Here is a 24272-nt window from a genome sequence, read left to right on the forward strand (position 1 = left end):
CTTTCTCTCTCTCTCTCTCTTCCTCTCTCTTTCTCTCTCTCCCTCTCTCTCTTCCTCTCATAGAGCTGTTCCAGCTGTAGAAAGCAAACATTTGCATTCTGCCCAGGGAGGGCAGAAGCTGTTGCTTTCCGAGATGCTCTCCAGACTCCAATACCAGGATTAATCACCTAAATTTTTGACACTTTCCTCCACAAAGAGTTAAGCTGTGAAGGAAATGTCAACCAGGGTTTATTACAACAGAAACAAAATTATACTACTGAAGCAACCATGAGTTACAAACTTCACTGTCAATTACATGCAGTAAAACATTATACCTTGTTTCTGAATGACTAAACTAACTACACTAACTGCACTCCTTGCATTCTACACATGCTTTGGCTGCTGAGGAACATATATGTGTTCTTTCACAATGTGTACGTTTTACTTAGTTAAAAAGGAGAAAAAGCTCCGTTTACATTTAACACAGTGTTGAGAACAACTGGCAAATTTTAAATACCTTAGTCAGCCCCACAGTGTTGTTGTACTTTCGTTTTCATTTTTCTTTCACTACCAAACAGGAAATCTCCTCAATTAAACGTCTTCTAAGAAGGGAGCGGGGGGGGGGGGGGGGGGTGAAGGAAGGAAGGTCATTATTCAAGGACACAGCAAGTTCTGTCAGGTATTTCAACATGGTAGAAGTGTAGTCAGGTTTTAATTGGCCTTATTGAGCTCACCCACAAGCTACAACATTCTTTACCTCAGTAGTTTGGTATTCAAAAGGAAAAAAAAAAAAAACTACAAAGTTGGTTTCTACCTTTGAAAACATCAAATGAATCCTGTCCAGTTTCATCCTGTTAACTGAATGCTTCTTAATAAAAGTGCACATTATCAACACTAGTAAGATTGATACGGAAACCTAAAAGAAATTCAGAAAAGTGCCCCACCCCCAACATCGTTTGTGGAGCTGAAGAGCTGGGCTCTGTGCTTTGCTAGTATTTCCCTAGTATTCTTATCTCCTGAATTAGAAACTACTTTCTCTCTAGACAGTTGAAGGTCAGACAGTTGCCATTTATAACTTTTTCTTATCTAGGCGATAAGAGCTTTCTCTAAACCAAATTCTTACCGGTTTGGTATTATTCAAATACTAGAAGATACATTTTAAATTTTTTCAGGTGAAGGTTTCTAAAAGAATATAAGAAAGCAATAAAATAAACGAAAGTAAGAGAAGGTACAAAGAATGTTGCTCTTAAAAATAAGAGAATGCCCAAACAGCAAGGACTAAAGTTGTGGTTTTCATGAATGTTGTTTAAACAGATGCACAATTACTTGTTTTTTGATTGGTTTGGTTTGGTTTTGCTTGAACTTGGCCAAGACTTCTGATATTAAAAAGAAAGCAACTTACTCAATTTTTTAAAAGGAAGAGAAAAAAATATTTGAGGTAGAACCCACATGATTTTGTGGAAGGCGTATAATAGTTGCCACCATTCAAATACTGAATAGCAAAAAGCTAGAGAAGTTCTTTGTTTAGATGTGCTTTTCCTTTTCCTTAACCAACATTTCATTAGTGAAATGCAGTTCTTCAAAGGCGCAAGAAGACTCCGGAGGAATGAAGGAAAGAGAAAAGGTATGGAATCCCCATTTCTCAAAGCCAAGAGAGTCCAGAAGAGCTTGAACTGCTTTCATTCCTTAACTTCTTTGTTCATTCCGAAAGCAGGAAGCAAGACAACAGAACACATACCCCACACACACACCAGCCTACACTCCAGCTCATTATCTTCCTACCCAAACTCCATCTTCCACCACACTTTGCCTTGCTTGCACTCATGTGGGAAGCCCAGTCTGCATTTCCAAGCCCTGTCCACAGCTCCTCACCCTGTCTCAGGTTGCCTGCGGTGTACACACCAGCAGCTTACCCATTATTGGGAGCACAAACCCAAGACAGTTGTCCATGGGAACCCTGGAGTGCTCTCAGGCTCATTTGGGCAGGGGATTCTGGGAGGCAAGGTACCCATGGTGTAGTGTGGAAGTAGGGTCACACACTGGCCTTTCTCTTAGCTCTGAGGAGCTCTTTTTTCATGAGTAACAGGGTCTTAGGACACAGTGGGGGTCTTCTCCAACTAGAGGGTTCAGGGTGGAGGTCTTGGTACAGCACTGGCTTTCAGATGTAGAAATGGTTGTCAGTGGTAAACTATCATTGTGTTTATTACTTGTCAGTTAGTTCTACTCAGCTCTAAATAAACTAACTAAATGAACTGTGAAAGAACTAGATGCCAAGTCAATTGTTTGGAATAACCCCAGAACCATCTTTAAATTTCCCTTAGTAGGTACAGGCACTTGACAGAGCTGCTAAGCCACCAGTCAGACAAGCCCATGCCTGGATTTGATTCGAAGCTTCAGATGCCAGCTCCATGTTAACAGAGATCCTGAGAGGCAGTGGTGATGGCTCAAGTAGCTGCGTATGGTCATTCAAGTAGGACATCTGAATAGAGTTCCTGCTCCCAAAATCAGACCGATCTAACCTGAGCTATGGTTGGCATTTGAGAAGTGAACCAAAAAATGGGAGTGTGTGCTTACTCCCTCTACCCATCCCCATTTGTGTGTGTGTGTGTGTACCTATCAAATGCTTTTTTTTTTTTAATTTCCAGTGTTATGTTTAAAATAGACATGACCACATGGCCAAAAAAGAAAAATCTGTATAATTTTCAATTTAAATTATCTTGGTAATTAAATAAGCTTCATCAAAAACTGCATAATTTTTTTTTTTTTATAATCAAGCGGAGCTAGATATATTGAACACACTGAAAGCCAAGAAGCAAGCATGGGCAAGCAAGTTAGGTTAGGAACTGACAATGGCTACCTACATAACATTTTAAACTTTAAAAACACCAAGAATTAATTTTAGGAGACCAATCCAATTTTCCACAAGTGTGAAGTTTTCAGAAGTTCCCAATCAAGCTTTTTAGTTTTTTATTGCAGGCAGAAAATCACCTACATGATTTTTTTTTTAACACATCCCCTCCATTATTTTGCCCAAAAATCTTCAAAATAAACCACCAAAAGTTATAAGTAGTGATAAAAGGTTCCTAGATGTCCCGTCAAAATAATAAACTCTCTTAAAGAAAAGAGTATACAATGAAAACATGAGCCTTCCAGCTACTAATTTCCAAACATCTGAGAAAACACTGGCATGGTAGAATAATGAAAGAAGGGAGGGAAGAAGAAGGAGAGAAGAAAGAAAAGAGAAGACAATGGATTTTTGTTCAGCAACTAAAAATAATGGGAAATGATGAGGCACATGAAAATGATAGTAACTTTCCCTTAAAAAAAGCTTTTTTGTTGGGCCCAGTATGATAACCTAATGGCTAAAATCCTCGCCTTGCATGCCTGGATTCCCAAACAGGCACCAGTTCATATCCCAGTTGCTCCACTTCCCATCCAGCTTCCTGCTTGTGGCCTGGGAAAGTAGTCAAGGACGGCCCAAAGCCTTGGGACCCTGTACCTACATGGGAGACCAGGAGGAAGCTCCTGGATCCTGGCTTCAGATCAGCTCAGCTCCTGGCTATTGCAACCACTTGGGGAATGAGCTAACGGATGAAAGATCTTTCTCTTTGTATTGCCTTCTCTCTGTATATCTGACTTTCCAATAAAGAAAAAATAAATACATTTTTTAAAAATTAACAATATGTTAGTTTTCAACTTGTTCCAAAGAATACTCAACCATCCCACTTGCCATGTCATATGCTAATAAATTGGGTTCAAAGTCAGAGAGAGAGTAAATTAAGCCAGGCTACTAAGAAACATCCCGTAAAAGTAAAACACGAAAATGCTGGTGCAAGAAAAACAGAAAAATGATTTTGTGATGTTGTGATTTTTTTTTTAATTTATTTATTTTGTTTGAAAGGTAGAGGGACAAAGAGAGAATATCTCCCATCTATTGTTTACTCCCCAAATCATCACAACGGCTGGGGATAAGACAGGCCTAAGGGAGCCAGTAACTCCATCTTGGGTTTCCCACGGGGTGGCAGGTGGGCCTTCTTCTTCTGCTCTCCCAGGTGCATTAGCAGGCAACTAGATTAGAAGCACAGCAGATAGGATTCACTTATAGGATGCCAGCATCACAGGTAGCTCCTTAATGAGCTGTGCAACCACAAAGGCTCCTGGTGTTGATAAAACACTAAAAATGTAAATATAAGCAAAGTAATTAATTCCAATCTACACTGTTTCTTTCTCACTATGTTTCATCTATAGGTGCTTTCTGTTTATTCTTCGGCTGTCATGGAGACGGGCAGTGTCAGACAGCCTTTATCCACGAGCTCTTGAGAGCGATATCAGCACAGTGACTAGGCAACACTTTTTGCATTACAATGAATGCATCTTTTAATTCCATGTCCATGAACTGAAGTACACTTTTTGAGTTTTGGAACTTTCTAAAAATATGAAGTGACTCATTACATCGGAAGTTAAGCAAAATTTAACTTGAGAAGCTTTTAGCAGGTGATTCTTGTTGGAAATCTGTCCTAATTTTGTTTCATAAATTGCTTGTGAATAAAATAGGAGCTATTATTGGTAGAATAGTACTTATTGGGTCTGGGAAAATCCAATGCTTAAGGCAGACATTTGATGTAATGCTCTAAGACACTGCTTGGAATGTCTGCATTCAATTTGGAAATATCATGGTTCAAGTGTCAGTTACCCTTCTGATGCCAGCTTCCCACTGATGTACACCATGACAGACGAAGGGATTCCAGACTGCTGGTTCAGATCAAGCCCAATTCCAGCTGTTGCAAGCATCAGGAGAATGAACCAATGGAATGGAAGATCTCTCTGTCTCTCAGCATTTCAAATGAACGATAATAAATTGTTTAAAAATCTAATGTCATTTTACAGTGAGCATTATTCTATATGATCAAAATCACTATATAAAAACACTGTTGTGGGCAGTAGCACTTTCAAAAATAAGTTGATAATGATGGTAATTTACATTTTGGTTTTCTCTGTCTACAACTATTTTTCAGTATCCAATAAGCCGGTAGGATATTCTGAAAATAAGTCACAGTTAATATCTCATTAAATTCTTCCCATTACTTTACCAACTTGATTTTTTTAATTCTGGTTCTCCCTCATAATGTTGAGAAATGAAGTATCTACTTGTCTCACACCTGTACCAGAATTACATTCTTCATAATTACAGACGTATTGTTCTAAACTGCATCTGTTCCTGAAGAGATAAAAACTTAACAGGAGTTAAGGAGTTAACTTAGCAGGAGTTGTGCTCTGGTGAGGAAAGCTACCCACCTACAATACCCATATCCCATATAGGCACCAATTCAAGCTCACTGCCAATCCAATGGCCCGCTATTGGCCTGAGAAAAGGAGCAAAAATGGCCCAAGTACTTGGACCCCTGCCACCCTCGTATGAGAAGGAGCTCCTGACTGGCATAGTGCTGGCAATTGCAGCCATCCACGGAGTAAACCAGAGGATGCCAGCACCCACTTCTCTCTGACTTTCAAAAAAAACAAACAAATCTTTCTTGAAAAAAGTAAAATCACTTTTAAGTGTTACTGTTTATATCACCTCATTTAATGTTCACTGCTATTCTGTGAAATAAGCATTGTTATTATTATGTTGGATTGGAAATGTGACAAAAAGCTCGGAGAAGTAAATAGATACACTTTCTAAGCAGTAGCAAGAGAATTTGCACACGTGTCTTCTGACCGTGAAATCTATCATTTGGCTTCCATGAGTTCTTTTAACATTTTGCTTATACTTTGATATTTTAAAGAGGACATAAGAGACTAGGCAGTTCTCATTTGGTCCTGCGCACCTTATCATTACATATTAATGATTAACTTTCTCTGGCAACTGACACGAACCCTAGTCTTGAGACTTCCCCCCACTTTTTTCACTGCTGCTAAAAGCTGATAATAGAGCTCAGAGGCTCCTGCTCATGCTGCGCGCACGCGCGCACACACACACACACAGAATTAAACTTCAAATTCACACCCTTGTTAAACTCAAGCCCCCGGGGTTCACAGAATATTTGATGACTTCAAGATTGAAAGTCTAAATTGATGTAATCTTGACTTCCACCAAAACAATGACAACAGAAAATATCACACACTGTGTTTCACTTGTCCCCCTATCCCTGTAGAGCATCGGGATGGCATCAAACATGCCCAAAGGTTGTGCCACAGCAAATTGAGATCGGATGTGTTGGCCAAAGCTACAGCCCAGCTCACTGAAAAACTACCAGCATGCCTGGGTGCTGTTCAACACAACGCAACTCAGTTGCAAACTCGTCTTTAGAAAATGTCCTGGCTCATGTCATGATGCAGTTAAGTCCCTGCCCCCTCAAAATAGCATTAAAAAAAAAAAAAAAAACTTCGCAAATTAAGATATGCATACAAGTAAAAGTTGGGAGTCTCTTTTCAAATTTTCACTTCTCAGTAGCGCCCAAGGAAAGGTTAGGCTTTAAAAGCAGTCTTTACACTTCAAAACACTTCAATTAAAAATTAAAAATGTTAATATCTCCAATAAGCTAGCTAAATTGATTAAAGGAGAATATTTGTACCTTCCCATATATTTGGGATATTTGTTAACTTTTTGGTAAGATGTATTTAGTCTGATTATTGGTATTGGATCAGCAAGTCTTGCAGTAGCTACTTCACAAACAAAACAAAATACCTACAAAAATGAATATCCACCACCTTGAACCAATGGCGAACGAAACAAAATTTGTTTTTCAAAAAAGAAAGCAAGTCACTCACATTTACTTTTATTTAGGTAGCTAAGCCTGCAGACAGATTAAAGAGCAACAAACGCTGGTCTAGATTAGTTAACACATTTGGCTTTTTTTATTTTTGTGAATATAGTCTACATCTGGATTAAAAAAAAGTTTTAAATAAAATTAAAACAAGTAACAACAGAGGAACCCTTCATCACTCTATGCACAGGGCGTGTAGAATTTCAGTTGGTTCCATTTTGGATAAATTCACTTATCATAATAATGTTATTATTTTCACTGGCAGAGTGGCAAGCTTCGTACAAACTGGCACCCTTCCAGCTTACACACACCGGAGTGGACGTGGGGTGGGGTGAAGGGGCTGGGGTGAGGGTGCCACAGGACTACTGTACAGTGTAACAGAGGATCATTAATAAAGTAGTACCGGTTACAGACAGGCAGTGCTGTTTGTGCGCTTATCACAATGGAATCGCCTAAGTTTCAAAGCGAGGAGACTTGAAATATTTAAGACAGGGCCACGGTTACAAAAAAGAAATAGTGCAAACAGGAAAACTGATGCAATCCTAGCAAGGCCAGGGCCTCCACCGGCCCGACGACAGGGCGGCGGGAGGCTGCGCGCGCCCCGCCTTCCCCAGCACCCAGCTCTGGGCTGCGTTCCCAAGTGAGGCAACCCCAGCGCCGCGCCCTGGCATGGCACCCCTCCCAGGCCCTTTTCCTCCGGAAAGAACAGACAAGAAACCCCAGGAAAGGCACAGGCTGAATGCGGGGCGTCAGCCCAGCCCCATTCCCACCAGCACAGAATGCAGACACCCTTCCGCGGGTCCTTAAGTCCCCCGCGGCCGCACTGCTCTCCTCGCACTAAGAACCCCTCCTCCACACAGCCCTGCCGCGCCCTCTGCTCCTACGTAGCTTCCCCATCCCCCCCAACCCCCAACTTTGCAGTCGGCCCTCGGCGCCCCACAGCGAGAAGAAAATAGCTTGGAGGAAAGAAAGAGGGTGAGAAATGGGGCTGGAGGAGAGGGTGCTGGGCAGCCGCGGGCGCCTCGCCTCACTGGCCCCAGTTGCTGAAGCCAATCTCCTGCTTGTATCTGTTGGTGAGGATGTTGGCTTTGCGCGTGAGTTTGGACAGCACAGTGTGCAGCCCGCGCAGGTGGTAGTGGAACTGCTGCTCCAGGTCTTCCTCGCCGGCATCCGCTCTCTCCAGGGGGCTCAGGTCCACCAGGATTTCTTTGGACTTCCAGGCGCTGCCCTCCTCGCTGCCTGCAGCCGGCGGCGGCGGCTGGTGCAGGACTCCCCATTCGATGTCGTTTCGGATGGACTTGAGCAGCACGTAATGGCTGTACATGTCCCGGGAGGGCGCGAAAAAGCTGCCGTTGGCGCTGCCTGGGCTGGGGGCCGGGGGCGTGCCCTCCTCCAGGCAGCCACCACTGCTGCCTACCTCCACGCCAACGTCGTCATCTAGCCCGGGCTCCGCCAGGGGCACGTCGCGCAGCAGGCTAGGCACCATCACCGTCTGGTCCATGTTGTTCACGGCGCCGATGAAGCGATTCATGGCGTTAAAAAGCGAGTGCTTCTGGTTGTAGGTGTCGCAGATTTGCATCATGGTGGCCGCGCCGGAGTCGAAGCGCAGGGACACGGAGGCGACCCGGAATGGCCGGCCGAGTATGGGGGGGTGGGGAGGTAGGTGGGCACGCCTTCACGCACTCCGCGAGGCCTTCGCCGGGGGCCTGGCTACAGCCGGTGCGGCGGGATTCCCGGCTCCTCCCCCGCACTCTCCGGCTCTGCTCTTTGCTTGCAGCCGGGCGGTGTGAGATGCGCGGCTTCTTGGCTTTGGCGTCTGAAAGCTCGCGATGGCGAAGGCGGTGGGTGGTCGGTCGGTGGGAAGAGCACTGGCCTGGCTGGGAGGAAAATAAATAAATAAAATAAAACGGATTATTCACATGGTTAGTGTATCTGACACCCCTGACTGCGTGCACCCCCTTCTCTGGCTAGTGTTTGCCTGGGACGGCGCCTGGGTAGCTCCCGCGCTCCGGCGGTCCCACCTCTTCGCCTGCCCTTGGCCATAGAGACAAAGCTGGGGCGCCTCGGTCCCCACTTCTCCCTGAGAAAAGCATGCTGGACGCAGGGGTACCCACCTCTTCCTGCGACTCTTGATTCTCTGCTCCTTGACAGCTCAGTGTTCCGGCTGCCGGCTGCTGCCCAAGGGCACTGCTACGGTCAGTAGCTGGACTGTGACTGCAGACGACAGTGGCTGCGTCGCCCCCCTACCCATCCCAGGTGCTCAATTTATAGTCCAGGAAAAAGGTGTCGCCAGTACTCAGGGCCACCCCTGGTGTCTCCTCCTCCCGCCTCCCCCAAGCCAGCGCGGAGATAAAAGGCCGGAGCCCGGTGGTGACCGCAAGTAACACCCGCCCGGCCCTTTCTACCGTGAGGGCGGGGCGTGCCGGGACAGCTCCGCCTCTCGCCTGATACCCGGGCTGAGGGAGGGCGCCGGGGCAGGGCAGGGCAGAGGAGGGATGAAGCAGCCTCGCCCCTCCAGCGCCAAGCCCAGGGCAAGCCGGCTGGGGGAGGGGAGGGCAGGGCACTGCGCGGGTGAAGAAGGCGCCAGCGTCCAGACAGACCCGAGGGCGGACCAGCGTGCGGGGGTTGGGAGGCTTTTCTTCACCTTCCCGGGATGGGATAACCGGAATGCACGTGTCCGGGTTGCAAAGTGAGCCCTTCCACCCCGACTCTTGAGTGGACCGGGCTTGGAAAATTGCAACCCCGGTTGGCGATCAGCCTTCGGGGACCAGAGACCGGCAGCAGCCCAGCCGCGACTCCATCCTGGGACTCTTATGTAAGCTGGGTGGTAAGAAGGATGGCCGGACATACTGGGTGCACGCAATGCCCCCGCTGTGGCCCTGCTCTTGGCTGGCTACGGGGAGGGGAAACAACCTCAGAGGCACTTGCCTCCCCGACGGCGGTGGAGTCTTTCCTGTAACAACTACTGTTAGAGATGAGGAGCGGCCTATGCTTGGAGCTGCAGATTTCCATCCCCATTGCCCCCTTAAAAACAAAAAATACGGTAGAAACGGACAACCCGGAGAAAGTTACGATGCAGAGCTCAGCTGGGTCGTGGGGACTTGGGCCTGCCAAAAGGCAGAGAGGGTGACAAGTAGTGAGGCCTAGTGTTAGGTATCTTTCACCATTTAATGTTAACCTGGGGATATGTCCAATGATATTTTTAGCGCAGGAAGGGGGGTTGTGGATGAAAACAGGATCCTTTACTAGGGCCTGAGCGAGGTCCTTTGAAGAACCTTGCGCTTGAACTTTCCTTCTAGCACCTCCAAATCACAGTCCACTTTGTTTTCTCATCTAATTTCATTTGCCATGTCCGCCTTCCTCCAGGCTTCTCCGACTACCGAGCATTCTGACTCGAGCTTTTAATTTTGCAGCCCGATTCTCTAAAACCTTTCAGGTGTGTGCTTAGTAGAACAATACTTTTCTACAGGTCAGAAAATGCTCCAATCAGGGAGAAGTGTGGAATACAGAAGTTTTTTTTTTTTTCCCTCTCTGTCTTTCACCTTAATCTATACATAATTGTTTTTCCAGTAAGTCAGCTTTCGGGTGGTCTTTTGAATGAAAAATTGACTAGGTACAAGGATAGACGACAGAACAAAAGCCCAGTTACCCCTGGAGATGGATCCCAACCTAGAGCTCCGTCTATGTCCTTGACTTAGTAGCTACACATCATAACCTATGCTTTGTGATCTACAAGACTGGGGTGCTAACCTTTCAAATCTAGTTAGCAATTTGGGGGAGGGCCTACGGAAAGGGCAAGATAGTGGGGAAAATGGTATTCTAGAAATTCTACCTATTAAAATAATCTCACACTGATTTAGAAATATTTCCTGCCTCAGTTTCCTTATCAACATCATGAAATTTCTCCCAGAGGGGGACTATGCCAAGGCTTTTCGTTAAGATTAAATAAGATCACGCTTGTAAAAATAATTTTGTGCTTTAAAAATGCTTTACAGGTTCATTGTACTTAATGTTCATGCAGAATCTCATCACAGTTTTAGAAGTGTTTGTGTGAAGGTCAAATCTAGCCTCAATGTGTTGGCTTGTGCCTAATGCCACTGAAATGAGCATTACAATAGAAACACTTGGGAGAATCCCATACCCAATTTCCAATAGCTGGACTTCTGGAAAATCAAACCATATTTGGTCCTCCGTCTTAGGCATTCTTCATATTTGAAGGACGTATACACCAGCATAGACAAACGTTTAGACTGAAGTGCCAGAATCCCAATGTTTTTTTTTTTTTTTTCTTTCAGTTTCAACGTGTGAGAGTAACTCAGGGAAAACGGAAATCCAAGGCTTGTAGCATAGGAGTTTCACTCAGCAGAGATGGCCAGTTTTGGAAAAAAGCCCCTTCTCTCCTTTCTTTTGCCTTTCACCGCTTCCCTAATCTGTTTCCTGCCTTCTCTCTGGTCTCCATCCCCTAGTTCCTGATACAAGCCACCGTGTTGCACATTTGTTACATACTCATGCACCTGCCTGCGAAACTTCCCCGACCGGGCCTCCCAGCTCCCCCCAGCCCACGCAGCAGCTTACACCCACCGGGGTAACTCCAGAATGAAAAGGTCCATGGGCAAGAGCTCCGGGCCCTTGGAATCACCCCACCACCACCCCTCTGACTTTAGCCAATCATAAACCGTCAAAGAATGTTAGGCAAATAAGCCTTTGAGCTCCAGCCACTCAGAAACCAAGGACCCATCCTCCCAGTGTCCTCTCTCACCCCAGCCTGGCAGAACTGGCCGCAGCGTCCCTGGCAACCGGGCTGCAGCCAGTTTTCTCCCAAACGCGACTGTAAAATAAAATCAAAAGGTTCCTTGGGGTCACGTGGGCGCGGGCTGTCCCGGGCCCGGTAGGAGACAGGCTGCCTCTCTAGTTGCTCCAAGCACCTTCGCTATCGCGATCCGGAACAGGCTGGAACTACTGAGCAAACAGCCTGGGACTCATTTTGTTTCCTGAAAACAGAGGAAGTAAGCCACTGAACAAATAACTTTTGTGTACTTGTAGCAGGCACACAGGCTCAAGGCAAGGGACCTTTGGTCTCTACTTCCTTCCCAAATGCATCAAATTCCCACTAAAAGTTTTGTCTAAGCTTATTCACGCACCCGGTTTTTTGGTCTACAGCAACAGCTCTGGAGACACTTAACTCTATTTCTTAATTCTGCCTTTACTTTCTTACTTCGACAACCAGGAAATCAAGCACTGCTGACTCTTCCCCCCCCCCACCCACCCCCAAATGTCCATGCACTGCTGCATTTATTGTGTCCCTTGGATTATTTGAGAAATGATGCATTTCAAAGGTGACTGCACATCCCTAAATAAAGTAATGAACAAGAGTAACCTGATGGGAAAAGGTGTGTTGGAGAAATAAGAAGTCCAGCCTCGGCTTAGAGAGAAGGTGCTATTTCAAGATTAGTTTAACCCAAGAGAATGGGAGCTCTTGACTTCTTGAACCAACACTTAGAAGGAACTACTTCACGGAAATCGTTGTACCAGTTTCACAGTTGTGCCATGATATTGCAGGCCACATGGTCCAATCATCTGCTTGGGCTGAGATCGCTGAGAACCTCCCCACTAAGGGGTTTCCCTGGCCCTGCATCTTTCATTTGCTAGTATTTGTTCTGCCACTTTAGAGCTCTCTTGAAGGCCACGGAGCATCCCATCAGGTGTTGGGATGTAGATGTGGTCTTTGAATCCCTCAGTCATCGCATCCATGCTCCCCAGTTCATGTAGCAGTTCTTCCTGGTCAGTTCTGGGTCATTCATCCTTCCTACGCATCACCATCCTTGTTTGCTTGCAATATGGTACGTGGAATGTATTCCAAATACTTGTCTTTTCTGAGACAAAATGGAGTGACACAATCACTAATGTTATTGTGAACAAGAGCTTTTCTAGATCATGTTTGTTGAATACAAGGATTTGGAATTTAGACAGGATCATTTGTTTTAATTTTACAGTAACACAGAGAAAAGTGACAAAGAATTTAAAGACCAAAAAGCAGAACTCTATGTGGCCCATATTTCTGTGGCTGGATCCAATGTTCAACAAATAACCTGCATCTCCTGGTGCTGTCCAACATTGAATGGCCTTGTTTTGCCAGCTTCACTCACATGCTGTTATCACATAACAAAATATCTTTTGCTTTAAAAAAAATTCATTTTGGGCCCGGCGCGGTGGCGCAAGTGGTTGAGGTCCTCGTCTTGCACTCCCGGCATCCCATATGGGCGCCGGTTCTAATCCCGGCAGCCCCACTTCCCTTCCAGCTCCCTGCCTGTGGCCCGGGAAAGCAGTCAAGGACGGCCCAAAGCTTTGGGACCCTGCACCCACGTGGGAGACCCAGAACAGGCTCCTGGCTTCGGATCGGCACAGCATCGGCCGTTGCGCTCACTTGGGGAGTGAATCATCGGACGGAAGATCTTCCTCTCTGTCTCTCCTCTCTGTATATCCACCTTTCCAATAAAAAATAATAAAAATAAATCTTTAAAAAAAAAAAAAGAAAAAAAATCATTTTAAAATCATTTTATTTGTTTAAAAGGCGGAGGGAAGGGGAGAATATGAGAGTGAGAGAAAGAGCTAGCAAATGAGGAAGAGCGAGTTTCCATCTGCAGATTTACTTTCCAATGGCTACAACCATCAGCAATGAAGCCAGGGCCTCCATCCTCCATCTCTCCACCTGAGCGGCAGTGTCCCTTGTACTCAGGTCATCATTGACTGCCTTCCCAGGCATATAAACCAGGAACCAGGTAAGAAGCAGAGTAGCTGGGATCCAAATAGGCATGCCTAGATGGGATGCTGGTGTTGCAAGCAGCAGTCTAACCTACTACACCACAATGCTGTCTCCTATGCATGTTTCTTAAGCAGTGGGACTATTTTTGAACCAAAGTACAGAAAGTTATATTATTCTAAAACTTCTTCTCATTCAATTTGGCCTATTATTTTAGCCTGTTCGAATATATGTATATTAGAACTCCAAATATATATATATTTGGAGTTCTAATTCTGTTCTCTGATATATTTGGATACCATACATACATTTGATAACATGCATAAATTTGAATATATATTGTATATTTTCATCTGAGTTATGGATGATGGGTACCAGGCAGAGCTGGACAAAGAGTGAAATACTGTGGAATAGCTAGTGAACCCCTTCAGGTTTTTATCAGTCCAATAATTAGCACCTTTTGGCGGATGCTGCTTCTGCCAGCTATGAATCACTTTAATTGTATAGTCATCCAGACTGCACCTTTTTTTTGACCACAGAACATTATGAGAGACCTTGCTAAACGTCTTGCTAAAGTCCCAAGTTAATAGGCTGCTTTTCTCCCCCCAGTAGGGTCAGGGAGGGCATTTTTGTCATGCGCTGCAGAAAAATCATTGTCATATGATGGAGAAAAACAGAACTAGCCTCACAATATTCCAAGTTAAAATTAGAATGATAGGGACCCACGTGGCAAGCAAATCCTCTGCTCTATGATATCTGCATCTCATGTGGGGGCAGGTTCCTGTCCCGGCTGCTCCACTTCCCATCGAGATCCCTACTTACCACCTGGTAAAGCAGTGAAGTCCTTGTCTACTTTCCCAGGCCACAAGCAGAGAGCTGGATGGGAAGCGGGGCTGCTGGGACAGAAATTCGCACCCGTATGGGATCCCGGTGCATTCAAGGTGAGAACTTTAGCCGCTAGGCTACTGTGCTGGGCCCTGAAAGCAAGGTTTTAATACTAAAATTTTCAAGAAAAGTTGCATTCCAGTTTGAGAATATTGGCCTATTGATTTTTAGTTAAGTGAAGTGATAGTCTTGGTTCACACAGTCTTTCCTCCAGTCTCCTTGTCTTCTGTTCTGCGATGTTTTTGTAATGCTGGGCTGATTCCTCCCTCCCAGAAGACACCTTTTCGCTGCTGTTGGTGTTGCTGAGATCTTTCCCTGTTTGGGTTCTTGAAGACTCTTTTCTTCTTCCTTGAAGTTGAAAAATACAACTAAGTTGTTTTTTACTTGCTTGAAATAATTTTATGTGGTATACAGTGTGATTATGAAATCTACAGGTAACTGCATTTTGTCATGGAAACTTATCTATAATCCAGCTATTTAAAAAATTTCACTTGTTGAGGTTTTTCTTTCAGGCACATGGATTATATTGTATTATAAATAACAAATGTTTCTCTTGTGTTGCCTTTTATTTCTATATCCAACATTGTGAAATTTTGGGTCCAGGTTTTGTTTCCCTTACTCTATAACATGTCTGGTTTATTATTATTTTTCCAATAGTTACCAAAGTCTAGAGCTGGAAAGACATGTGGGCTCTATTTGCTTCCAGACATACTTGTTGTGTATTATCTTTTTTCTTATCTCTGTTTTTCCAAACTACTCTTCTTATACGTGATTATGATATTAGCCAACGTGCTCTGTCCAGACTATATCACGATATAGGCAGATTCTCAGGTCACCTTGTACATGTTTAGCTCTCTAGATTGTTAGGGTGAAAAGCGCTGTGGAAAACTTAGACATGGAGTTATAACAACTTTTCCATCAAATTGTATTGTCTTCATGGCATCAAAGCTTTAACAAAATGTGTATTGTGTTGTACTGTACTCCTCCCAACTCTAAAGTGTCTTGACGGTTATTTTGTGGCAAAAATGTTAGCTTCAATGTATTCATACATATCAGAATCTGAAAGTAAAAGGTTTCAAAGCCAGCAGACTGACTGCTTCATGCCCCCATGATTTCGATCTTCCTACGTTCTCTCAACTCAATCTTCACGATGGTACTTCCTATAAAGATAATGATAGGGCCCAGTATGATAGCCTAGCAGCTAAAGTCCTTGCCTTGAACACGCCAGGATCCCATATGGGTACCGGTTCTAATCCCGGAGGCCCCGCTTGCCTTCCAGCTCCCTGCTTGTGACCTGGGAAAGCATCTGAGGATGGCCTAAAGCCCTGGGACCCTGCACCCATGTGGGAGACCTGGAAGAAAGCTCCTAGTTTAGTATTGGCTCAGTTCGGCCATTGCGGTCACTTGGGGATTGAATCATTGGATGGGAGATCTTCCTCTCTGTCCCTCCTCCTCTCCGTATATCTGATTTTGCAGCAAAAATAAACTTTTTTTAAAAAATCTTACTTTCAATAACAACAGCACCAACAGAAGAATCATAACTAAAGAACCAGGAGTGGAGAAATTCTGCTAAAGAGATTCCTGGTGAATTTAATAGCATACAGGTACAGAAATAAGGGTCTGATGCTGTAGTCTAGTGGCTAAAGTCCCCACCTTACATGTGCTGGGATCCCATGCAGGTGTCAGTTCATGTCCTTGTGGCCCCGCTTCCCATTCAGCTCCGCGTTTGTGGCCTGGGAAAACAGTCAAGAATGGCTCAAATCCTTGGGACCCTCCACCCATGTAGGAAACCTGGAGGAAGCTCCTGACTCCTGGCTTCAGATCAGATCAGCTCACTCAGCTATTTTGGCCACTTGGGAAATGGACTAGCAGATGGAAAACCTTTTTGTTTCTTCTCCTTCTCTCTGCAAATCTGACTTTTGCAATAAAAATCAATCCTAAAAAAAAAAAAAGATAGAAGTAAGATAAAACAGTATAGCCAATTTGCAGAACAGAATGTATTTTAAACCCTGGCAATGAAAAACATAATGCAAAGAACAAAATTGGAAGACAGGAGAACAAACAGTAATGCAGCTAATCATCTCTCCTTGCGGTTGGTCGATCAATGATGTCTAGAACCAAATTGTGGGGTAGGCTTTCGGTGCAGCACATAAAGGGTGTCTGAGATACTTGTATCCCAGCTCAGAATGCTTGGTTTGAATCCCAAGTGTTCTACTGACGCAGTTTCCTACTAACACGCACCCTGGGAGGCAGTGAGTGATGGTTCAAGCACTTGATTCCCTGACACCTATGTAGGTCATCCAGATGAGTTCTGGGTCCTTGGGTTTAACCTGGCCCAGCCTTAGCTACCCGAACCATTGAAGCAGTGAAATAGCAAAGGGAAGCTCTCTTTCTGTCTGTACCTGTATCTCTTTCTTTGTCACTCTTTCAAATGAAAGTGATATGAATAAATGAAATTTTGTTTAGAATTTTTCTCCAAAGAAAATCAGAGCCCAGTGTGGTAGCCTAATGGCTTAAGTCCTCGCCTTGTGCTGGGATCCCATACGGGAGCTGGTTCTAATCCTGGCAGCTCCACTTCCCATCCAGCTCCCTGCTTGTAGCCTGGGAAAGCAGTCTAGGATGGCCCAAAGCCTTGGGACCCTGCACCCGCATGGGAGACCTGGAGGAAGGTCCTGGCTCCTGGGGAGTGAATCATCGGACGGAGGATCTTCTTCTCTGTCTCTTCTCCTTTCTGTATATCTGAGTTTCAAATAAAAAAAAAAAAAAAAGAAACTATGCCATTTAAAAAATAAAGATACAAACATCTTAGTACTTTTCAAAATATCTTTTCTAATGTTTCAGAAACAACTATACGTGAAGCAAAGAATGTCTTTTCTAAAGTTCAGAGTTACTTTCGGTGTCACTTCAGTTACTACTCAATAGTGAAGTAAAAATAATTTTATTTAATGTAGTTTGGGTAATGTTGTATTTCTTCAACTATTAAATGCTAGGCAATAATTTTGTAGCTGTGTTTAATTTGCAAAAAAAAATTATTGACACTTTGTTTCTACATTTTCTGCATTTGTTGTATTTAAGTAATTTTATTTTCAGATATCATTCATACAACATTTTCTAGGCGGCGGGATGGCGGGGGAGATGAAAGAGTCCACAGCCTTATGTGATAATTTCATTTGTAATTAAAGCCTCTCAAGTGTTTTGGGGCGGGGGGCCGGGAGTAAAAGCACCTCTGAATCCTACTTAAATGGCAGTGGAAAAACAGGAAAATGTTCAAACTTCAGAACCTGCTGTCCTTGCAGATTCTCGTTGTTCTTCTTAAGCCAGAGTTTAAGAAGTCAAATATTGAGGCTTTTACATCTCAGCCTTAAAGAGGTGAGATTCTTGGAGATGATTCTAGGAAAACAATGTTTTTTCTGAACGCCAGGGTTGGGCCAACCCAAAACCATGGGAACTCAATGTAGTTTTATCACCCAGGTGGCAGGAACCTTGGAACTTGAACCATCACCTGCTCCCTACCAGGAAGCTGGAAGGCAGAAGAAGCAGTACAGGGACTCTAATATGGATGCTTAGCAAGCAACATCTTAACTGCTGCTCCAAACACTTGCCTTCTTCATATACTACTTTTAAAAATACATTCGTGCATTTTTGGGTGGACATTCACCTCTGTTATTCTGATCTATTGCTGGGGATCGAAAATATATTGGGAGCCAAATATCTATCATCCTCTCTGCGAACTCAGTAGTTAATAACCTTAAAGATAAAGATAAAGAAAGATCATGTTAAAGGAATTCTAGGAGTTTTTATCCTCATCTATACCCTCAGTCTGGCCAAGATATCTCTATTATATGTTCTTTTAGCCATGATACTGTGCAATGATTATTCTTACCACTTTGGTCTGCAAAGATTAGACATTAGATCAGCATTAGACTTGAGTTTTGAAATACAAATGGGTACATGATTAATTTCCTTGTTTCTTTTTTTAAAAATAGATTTAGTTGTTTTTACTGGAAAGGCATGTTTACAGAGAGGGGACAGGGAGAAAGGTCTTTCATTTGCTGGTTCACTCTCCAAGTGGCCACAATGACCAGAGCTGTGCTGATGCAAAGCCAAGAGCCTGGAGCTTCTTCCAGGTCTCCCATGCGGATGCAGTGTCCCAAGGCTTTGGGCCATCCTCTACTGCTTTCCCAGGCCACCAGCAGAGAGCTGGATGGGAAGTGGAGCAGCCAGGATATGAATTAGTGCCCATATGGGATCCTGGCACATGTAAGGTGAGAATTTAGCCACTAGCCATCGTGCTGGGCTCATGACTTCACAATCCATAGATATTTGGAAATAAATTTATGAATGCACCATTAATAATCACCTTGAATTTTAATTATTATTTAGTTCTGGAAAAATATTAAACAAGGAAACTGGTTTCCGTATTTAAGACACAGAGTGCCTTGCATAATTTAATTTCATACCAAGTAGATGATTATCTCGGCCGGAAGTATAAGGTGTTTTGCAAGCTAGCGTCACATCAGTAATATTTGTTGTAGATGTTTATTTGGAGCTACAAGTTGTCTATGGAAATGACCTCCTTGGCTTCTACAGGAGGAACTCAAATAAATCTCTAGTCCTGATATAAACCATCAGCAAATGAGGGTGAGATGGCTGAATTGATTCACATAGTATTTAGACCTTGGATTTGGGAAAGAACAACCTTGATTTACCGAACAAAATGTTTGGCAAGTAAAAGAAAAAAAGAACAGCAGGGTCAGCAGCACACATATGAAAACGTATCTCTCGTTTAGTCTTTTCCATCAGAAAGAAATTATCTAATCACTGAGCTTCGGAGGCAGAAGCCTGAATACTCCAAACTGAAAATTTTTGAGCATCTTAGAATATTAAATTAAGAAATTCTAAGTGCAGACTAAGAATTCATTCTATCCTTTTTTATTTCATTTAGTTTCAGACACTATATCCATTCAGCTTTTTTGTGTCAAGGTTTAAGCAGATCCCATGTCACTAAGAATGTCCAGTTTAGCTGCTTTTCTAATGAAAGCTGTTCCGGACATATTGTAGGGACCACACTTTTATATACTCAGCTGATTGATTCAAGTGTTTCACATTCCTTTACCCATTTCTGTAATTCCTCCATGAATTGAAAAGAATTGAGGAAGGGCCAGAAACTGAAATGAGATGAATGCCTAGTAAGAATATAATGCACTTTTAAGGCCCTGATCATTTTGGAATGCTCTGTGATCCACTCAAAAAAGTTGGGCATACAGGGAGGTCAGGTTCACATAAAAGAGAGTATACAGATTAATCTAATAAATTAAAACATAAAATGGCAAACCTACTACATGTTATAATGCAAGTGACCAATTCTAAAATTTTGGCCAGATGCTTAGAAAGGCCATAGAATCATTGGAATACATTTGCTATGTAATGTGAAAAAATATAAATAAATACATTTTTTGTAACAGGCATTTTATTTTTATTTGTGAAGGTGGGGTGTAAGTGTATATAAATATATGGAAAAGAACAAAAGATTTAGGGGCTCCAGCTCCCAAGCTCTGTGCACACTTTCTGGAAATGATCTCTCTGTTACTTCACAGTTTGTAAGCTCAAGGAAGAGAGGTGTTCTCAATGAACCTCTGTTCCATCACCTGGCAGAGTCTATGGGCCCAATAAAGACAAAGTGTGTACCTTGTACAGTATCAAGCACTCGACATAAATGTGCTATTGGGCTATGAGATAGTCTCACTGTATATTATATTAGTGTGTATCACAATGATGTGTATAAAAATTGAAATGACTATCTATATGCTTTTTGTGCCCATCTATTGTAGTTTGACACATTGCTTCTGACCTTGAATCTTTCCCAACTGCAAATTTTATGAATACTTGGTGTATAGTTTATTGACTCTTGCTTCTTGCCTGCATGCCTTCTTTTTAAAAAGTGTTTAATATTTATTTGAGAGGAGGATCAAGATGGCAGAATAGGGTAAGGACACATTTAAATGGACAGAGAAACATCTAATCAGGATGAAGCAGAGAGGACACATTCCAGTAAATAGGAGAGGACAGAACAACAGCAGAGGGGCACCTGGAGATGGACAGACACAGGAAAGCAATGAAAACAATGGTGTGGTGTTGCAGTGACTGATACCCCAGCAGCATTCAGCCTAACGGTGATCTGAACTCCACCAGCAACCAGGTGGAAAGGGACTTTCACTGGGAGCTTGGGAGGTGAATCCAGACAAAGAACTGTCCGTCCTGCTGGTCTGTTTGATTTGAACAGGAGCAGAGCCAGAGCAGCAGATCCCAGACGGGCCGTGCAAGAACAGAGTGGATTTCACAGCCCTGTCAGCCCCCTAGAGCCAAATTGGGCACCATTTTGCTTAAGGAGGCAAAGGCAAGGGAAAAGACTGAGCATACACTGAGCTGGGAGTGAACTCATTTCTGAATCTGTGAACTGCAGCAACAAGGCATTCTACAGGTTCCATCCAAGGCAGGTCTGGGTAGCCCTCAGACCTGATGGCCAACAGATCAAGAACTCTAGTAGTGGTACGTCAGATGCCGTTTTGTATAGTGTGGCAAAAGTTTTAGGACTGCAGGGGACAACAGTGAACTACACATGTGCTGAGCTTGCAAGAGCTCACTGAGTTCAGCGGATTGCACTGGTCCCACAAGAAAATAATACCAACTGTGGCATCGTATGGGTCAAAATAGGTCCATGTGGCACCCAGACCTAATGGCCAACAAGTTATGGAAGGATCAGCACCAACAACAACCTAGTTATATAGGACACCTGATGTCTCCCTAATTGTAGGATTTGTTCCAACCAGAAGTGGGAGAAAGGTTGCAGAGACAACAGTGCACCATCAGCATGATATCACAGGAGGTTTAGACTGGTGAGCCAGGAGCTGGGACAACGAAGACCATGGTGGAAATCTAACACAAGAACCCAGGCCTGGAACTTGCTGGAAGGAGTGGCAAATTGGCTGCAAGCAAAGAGCCGTGTACCAACTGCAATAAGTAAAATCAAACTGTAGATCTGTGGGTGACACAGCTTAGAAACTTACCCCAAGGAGAAGAATCTGATAACTAGAAGTACAATGACCAAGAGCAAAAGAAGACACAAAGGCAAAATGAATCTTACTGAAGACTCCCCTATGCCAACCTCAGAGTTCAGTGAGGAAGACATTGAGAAGATGGGGGACATAGAATTCAGAAAACTCATTATAAAGCTTCTGATCAACAATGAGAAGCACATACAAGAGTTCAAAGAATTTAAAGAATGTGTTACACAAGAAATAACAGCAATAAAGCAAGTCAAGGCTGATATATCAGAAATCAAGAACACAGTAGAGCAAATTAAAAGTACAATGGAGAGTCTCCAAAATAGAATGAAGCAAGCAGAAAAATCTCAGAATTGGAAGATATTTCCTGTCATCAGGGAGAAGCAAACAAAAAGCTGGACGCAGAGCTGGATCAGGCCAAAAGGAGTATTCAAGAATTAAAGGACACTATTAGTAGGCCTAATATAAGAGCTATGGGAGTCCCAGAAGGTGCAGCAAGAGAAGCTGGCTTTACAGATATAATAATAAGGGAAATTTTCCCTAATCTAGAGAATGAATTGGGAAACAAGATCCAGGAGGGGCACAGAACTCCCAACAGGCTTGATCAAAAGCGATCTTCACCATGACACATGGTCATCAAGCTCTCTTCAATTGAACATAAGGAAAAGATTCTTAAATGTGCATGTGAAAAAAAAATTGACATATAAAGGAATGCCAGTTAAACTCACAGGAGACCTCTCACAGAAAACTCTACAGGCAAGAAGAGAATGGAGTGACATATTCCAGATTCTAAAAGAAAAAAAATGTCGGCCCAGGATAACATATCCAGGAAGTGCAAAGGCCCTGAGGCAGAAATATACTTGGAATGGAAAAGAGATCAGTGTAGCCAGAGCATGTAGAGAGGAAGAGTGAAGAAATGATGTCAGAGGGTTAGATCACACAAGAACTTATAAACTGTTCTAAGGACTAGTGCTTACTAGAGGAGGAGGTGCTATTAGAGTTTGGGACAAAGACAGGACATGATTTGACTGACATTTTAAATGGAGCCCAGTGTTTTATTCTGAGTCAAGAATGTAGTCTAAAGGAATAAAGGTAGAAGCTAAATGAGCTTGTTAGGATGCTGTTATCACCACCTGGGAGAGAGATGAAAATGACTGAGACAAGGGTGGCTGTGGGGAGAAGTGCTGTGTTCTGTATGCATTTTGAAAGCTGACTAAGTAGAATTTGATGACATTTCATGTCTGACAAAAAGACAAAAATCAAGGGAGTCACGTTTTGACCTATGCAACCAAAAAGGTAAGTAGAATTAGCAGCGAATGGACAAATAGCAGCATAGCATGTTTGAGTGGGAAGATAAAGAATTCTCTTTTTAAAACATTATTTTAGAATTTACTTTTTAGATCTTTAGTAGATGGAGAAAATGTACATAGCTAAATGGTTTTGTGTGGTATTTTGGCAAATGATTACATTGTGGAACTTTCAAATCAGACTAAACATATTCCAATATTGATTTTAAGATACCGCCAACCATGAGACGTCAAATGGAACAACGCATAGGTAGTCAGATCTAGGAATCAGAACCCTGATATTGCTATGCACTCTTTCAAATTCTAATTCTGCTAAAAATGCCAAAAAGATTTTTATTAGGACAGACCACCACCAGCAATAAATGCGACTCATTCCTTTTTCTGCTGTGTCATCTCTCTCCCTCTTCATAATTGACCTTGACAGTCGACCTTCACCCAGAATCATCTACAATTTCTGTCCCTTTCCCATTCCTTAACCTGCTCCACTCCCAGTGCTGTGCTCCGCAGAGAGCTTATTGTTAATGTTACTAGCCACTGTCCAGATAGGAAGCTACTGTTCAATTCTCATGACACTTGATATGGGCAGCATTGTTTACCATGGCTGCTCTTCCTTTGGCTTCCACATCCAGTTCCTAGTTTTTACCCTTTTCTCCTTTTTCAGTTGCCATTCCTAGGTTAGCTTCTTCTAGCCAATCTATAAATGTAAGAACTAAGTAAGAACTCTAAGAACTATAAGATCCAGTTCTTGTAGCACTTTTTACTTTTTCTTCGGCAATATCCTCCATCCACGGTGCCATCCAGGTGTGGTGGGTGGACTCGCAAATACGTATCCCTAGCCACAACCTTCTGTTTTTAAACCTCTCTTCCTTTTATGACATTACCCATCCAACTTGTCCACATGGATGTCTCCCAGGCATCTCAATTTCAATGTTTCCAAAATGATCCTTCCACTCTGATAAATTGGCTCCCATTTCAACATCACCTTTCTCGTGAAAAAAAAAAAAAAAAAAAAAAAACACCACTCTCTGCCAGAAACTTCAAAGTCATCCTTGACACTTCCCTTTCCTTAGTTCTTCATGTCTGGTTAGTCATAAAATCCCAAACTTATCGCCACATCCAACCCCCTTGCCTTGGTTTTGTACCCTCTTCTGTTTTGCACATGGCTGGCTCATCTTTGTCTTTTAGATCTCAACCTAGAAGTATCATCCCAAATCTCTCCTTCAAAGACACATCTGCATTAGTGTTCTTCTTCTTCCATATTCCATTATTCTGCTGATCTCCCTCACATTGTTTATCACATTCAACCGTTATTAATTTGTGTGTTTTTTCACCCACTTTTTTTTTTTCCAACTACAATATAGTTGCTATACACTCAGCAGCTAATACAGGGCCTGAAACACTAGGTACTTAATACATATTGGCCAGATGAATGGATGACGTGCTTCTGTGTTAAGCGTAATTAGATGTTTATAAGCAAATATGTGGTGTGATATACTAATATGATTTTCAATTC

At 43.2% G+C, this 24272-nt stretch overlaps 1 protein-coding gene across 2 annotated transcripts; it reads right to left on the minus strand.

The window, feature by feature from the left end:
- Nucleotides 1-6735: 6735 nt before the first annotated feature.
- Nucleotides 6736-9098, minus strand: MID1IP1 (MID1 interacting protein 1). Of its 2 annotated transcripts, none has more exons than XM_040999948.1 (2): nucleotides 8858-9098; nucleotides 6736-8616 (listed from the first exon to the last, which is right to left on the minus strand). In XM_040999948.1, exon 2 carries the CDS (start codon nucleotides 8323-8325, stop codon nucleotides 7771-7773), a length of 555 nt encoding a protein of 184 aa, XP_040855882.1. In that variant the 5' UTR covers nucleotides 8326-8616; nucleotides 8858-9098; the 3' UTR covers nucleotides 6736-7770. The 2 variants fall into 2 exon arrangements, with proteins under 2 accessions (XP_040855882.1, XP_040855875.1); XM_040999941.1 differs by having other exon boundaries at nucleotides 6736-8620.
- Between the last annotated feature and the right edge of the window lie 15174 nt (nucleotides 9099-24272).

This window comes from Ochotona curzoniae, unplaced genomic scaffold (genome assembly GCF_017591425.1).
Source record: "Ochotona curzoniae isolate NIBS_2020 unplaced genomic scaffold, NIBS_Ocur_1.0 contig_1274, whole genome shotgun sequence".
Classification (NCBI taxonomy): domain Eukaryota; kingdom Metazoa; phylum Chordata; class Mammalia; order Lagomorpha; family Ochotonidae; genus Ochotona; species Ochotona curzoniae.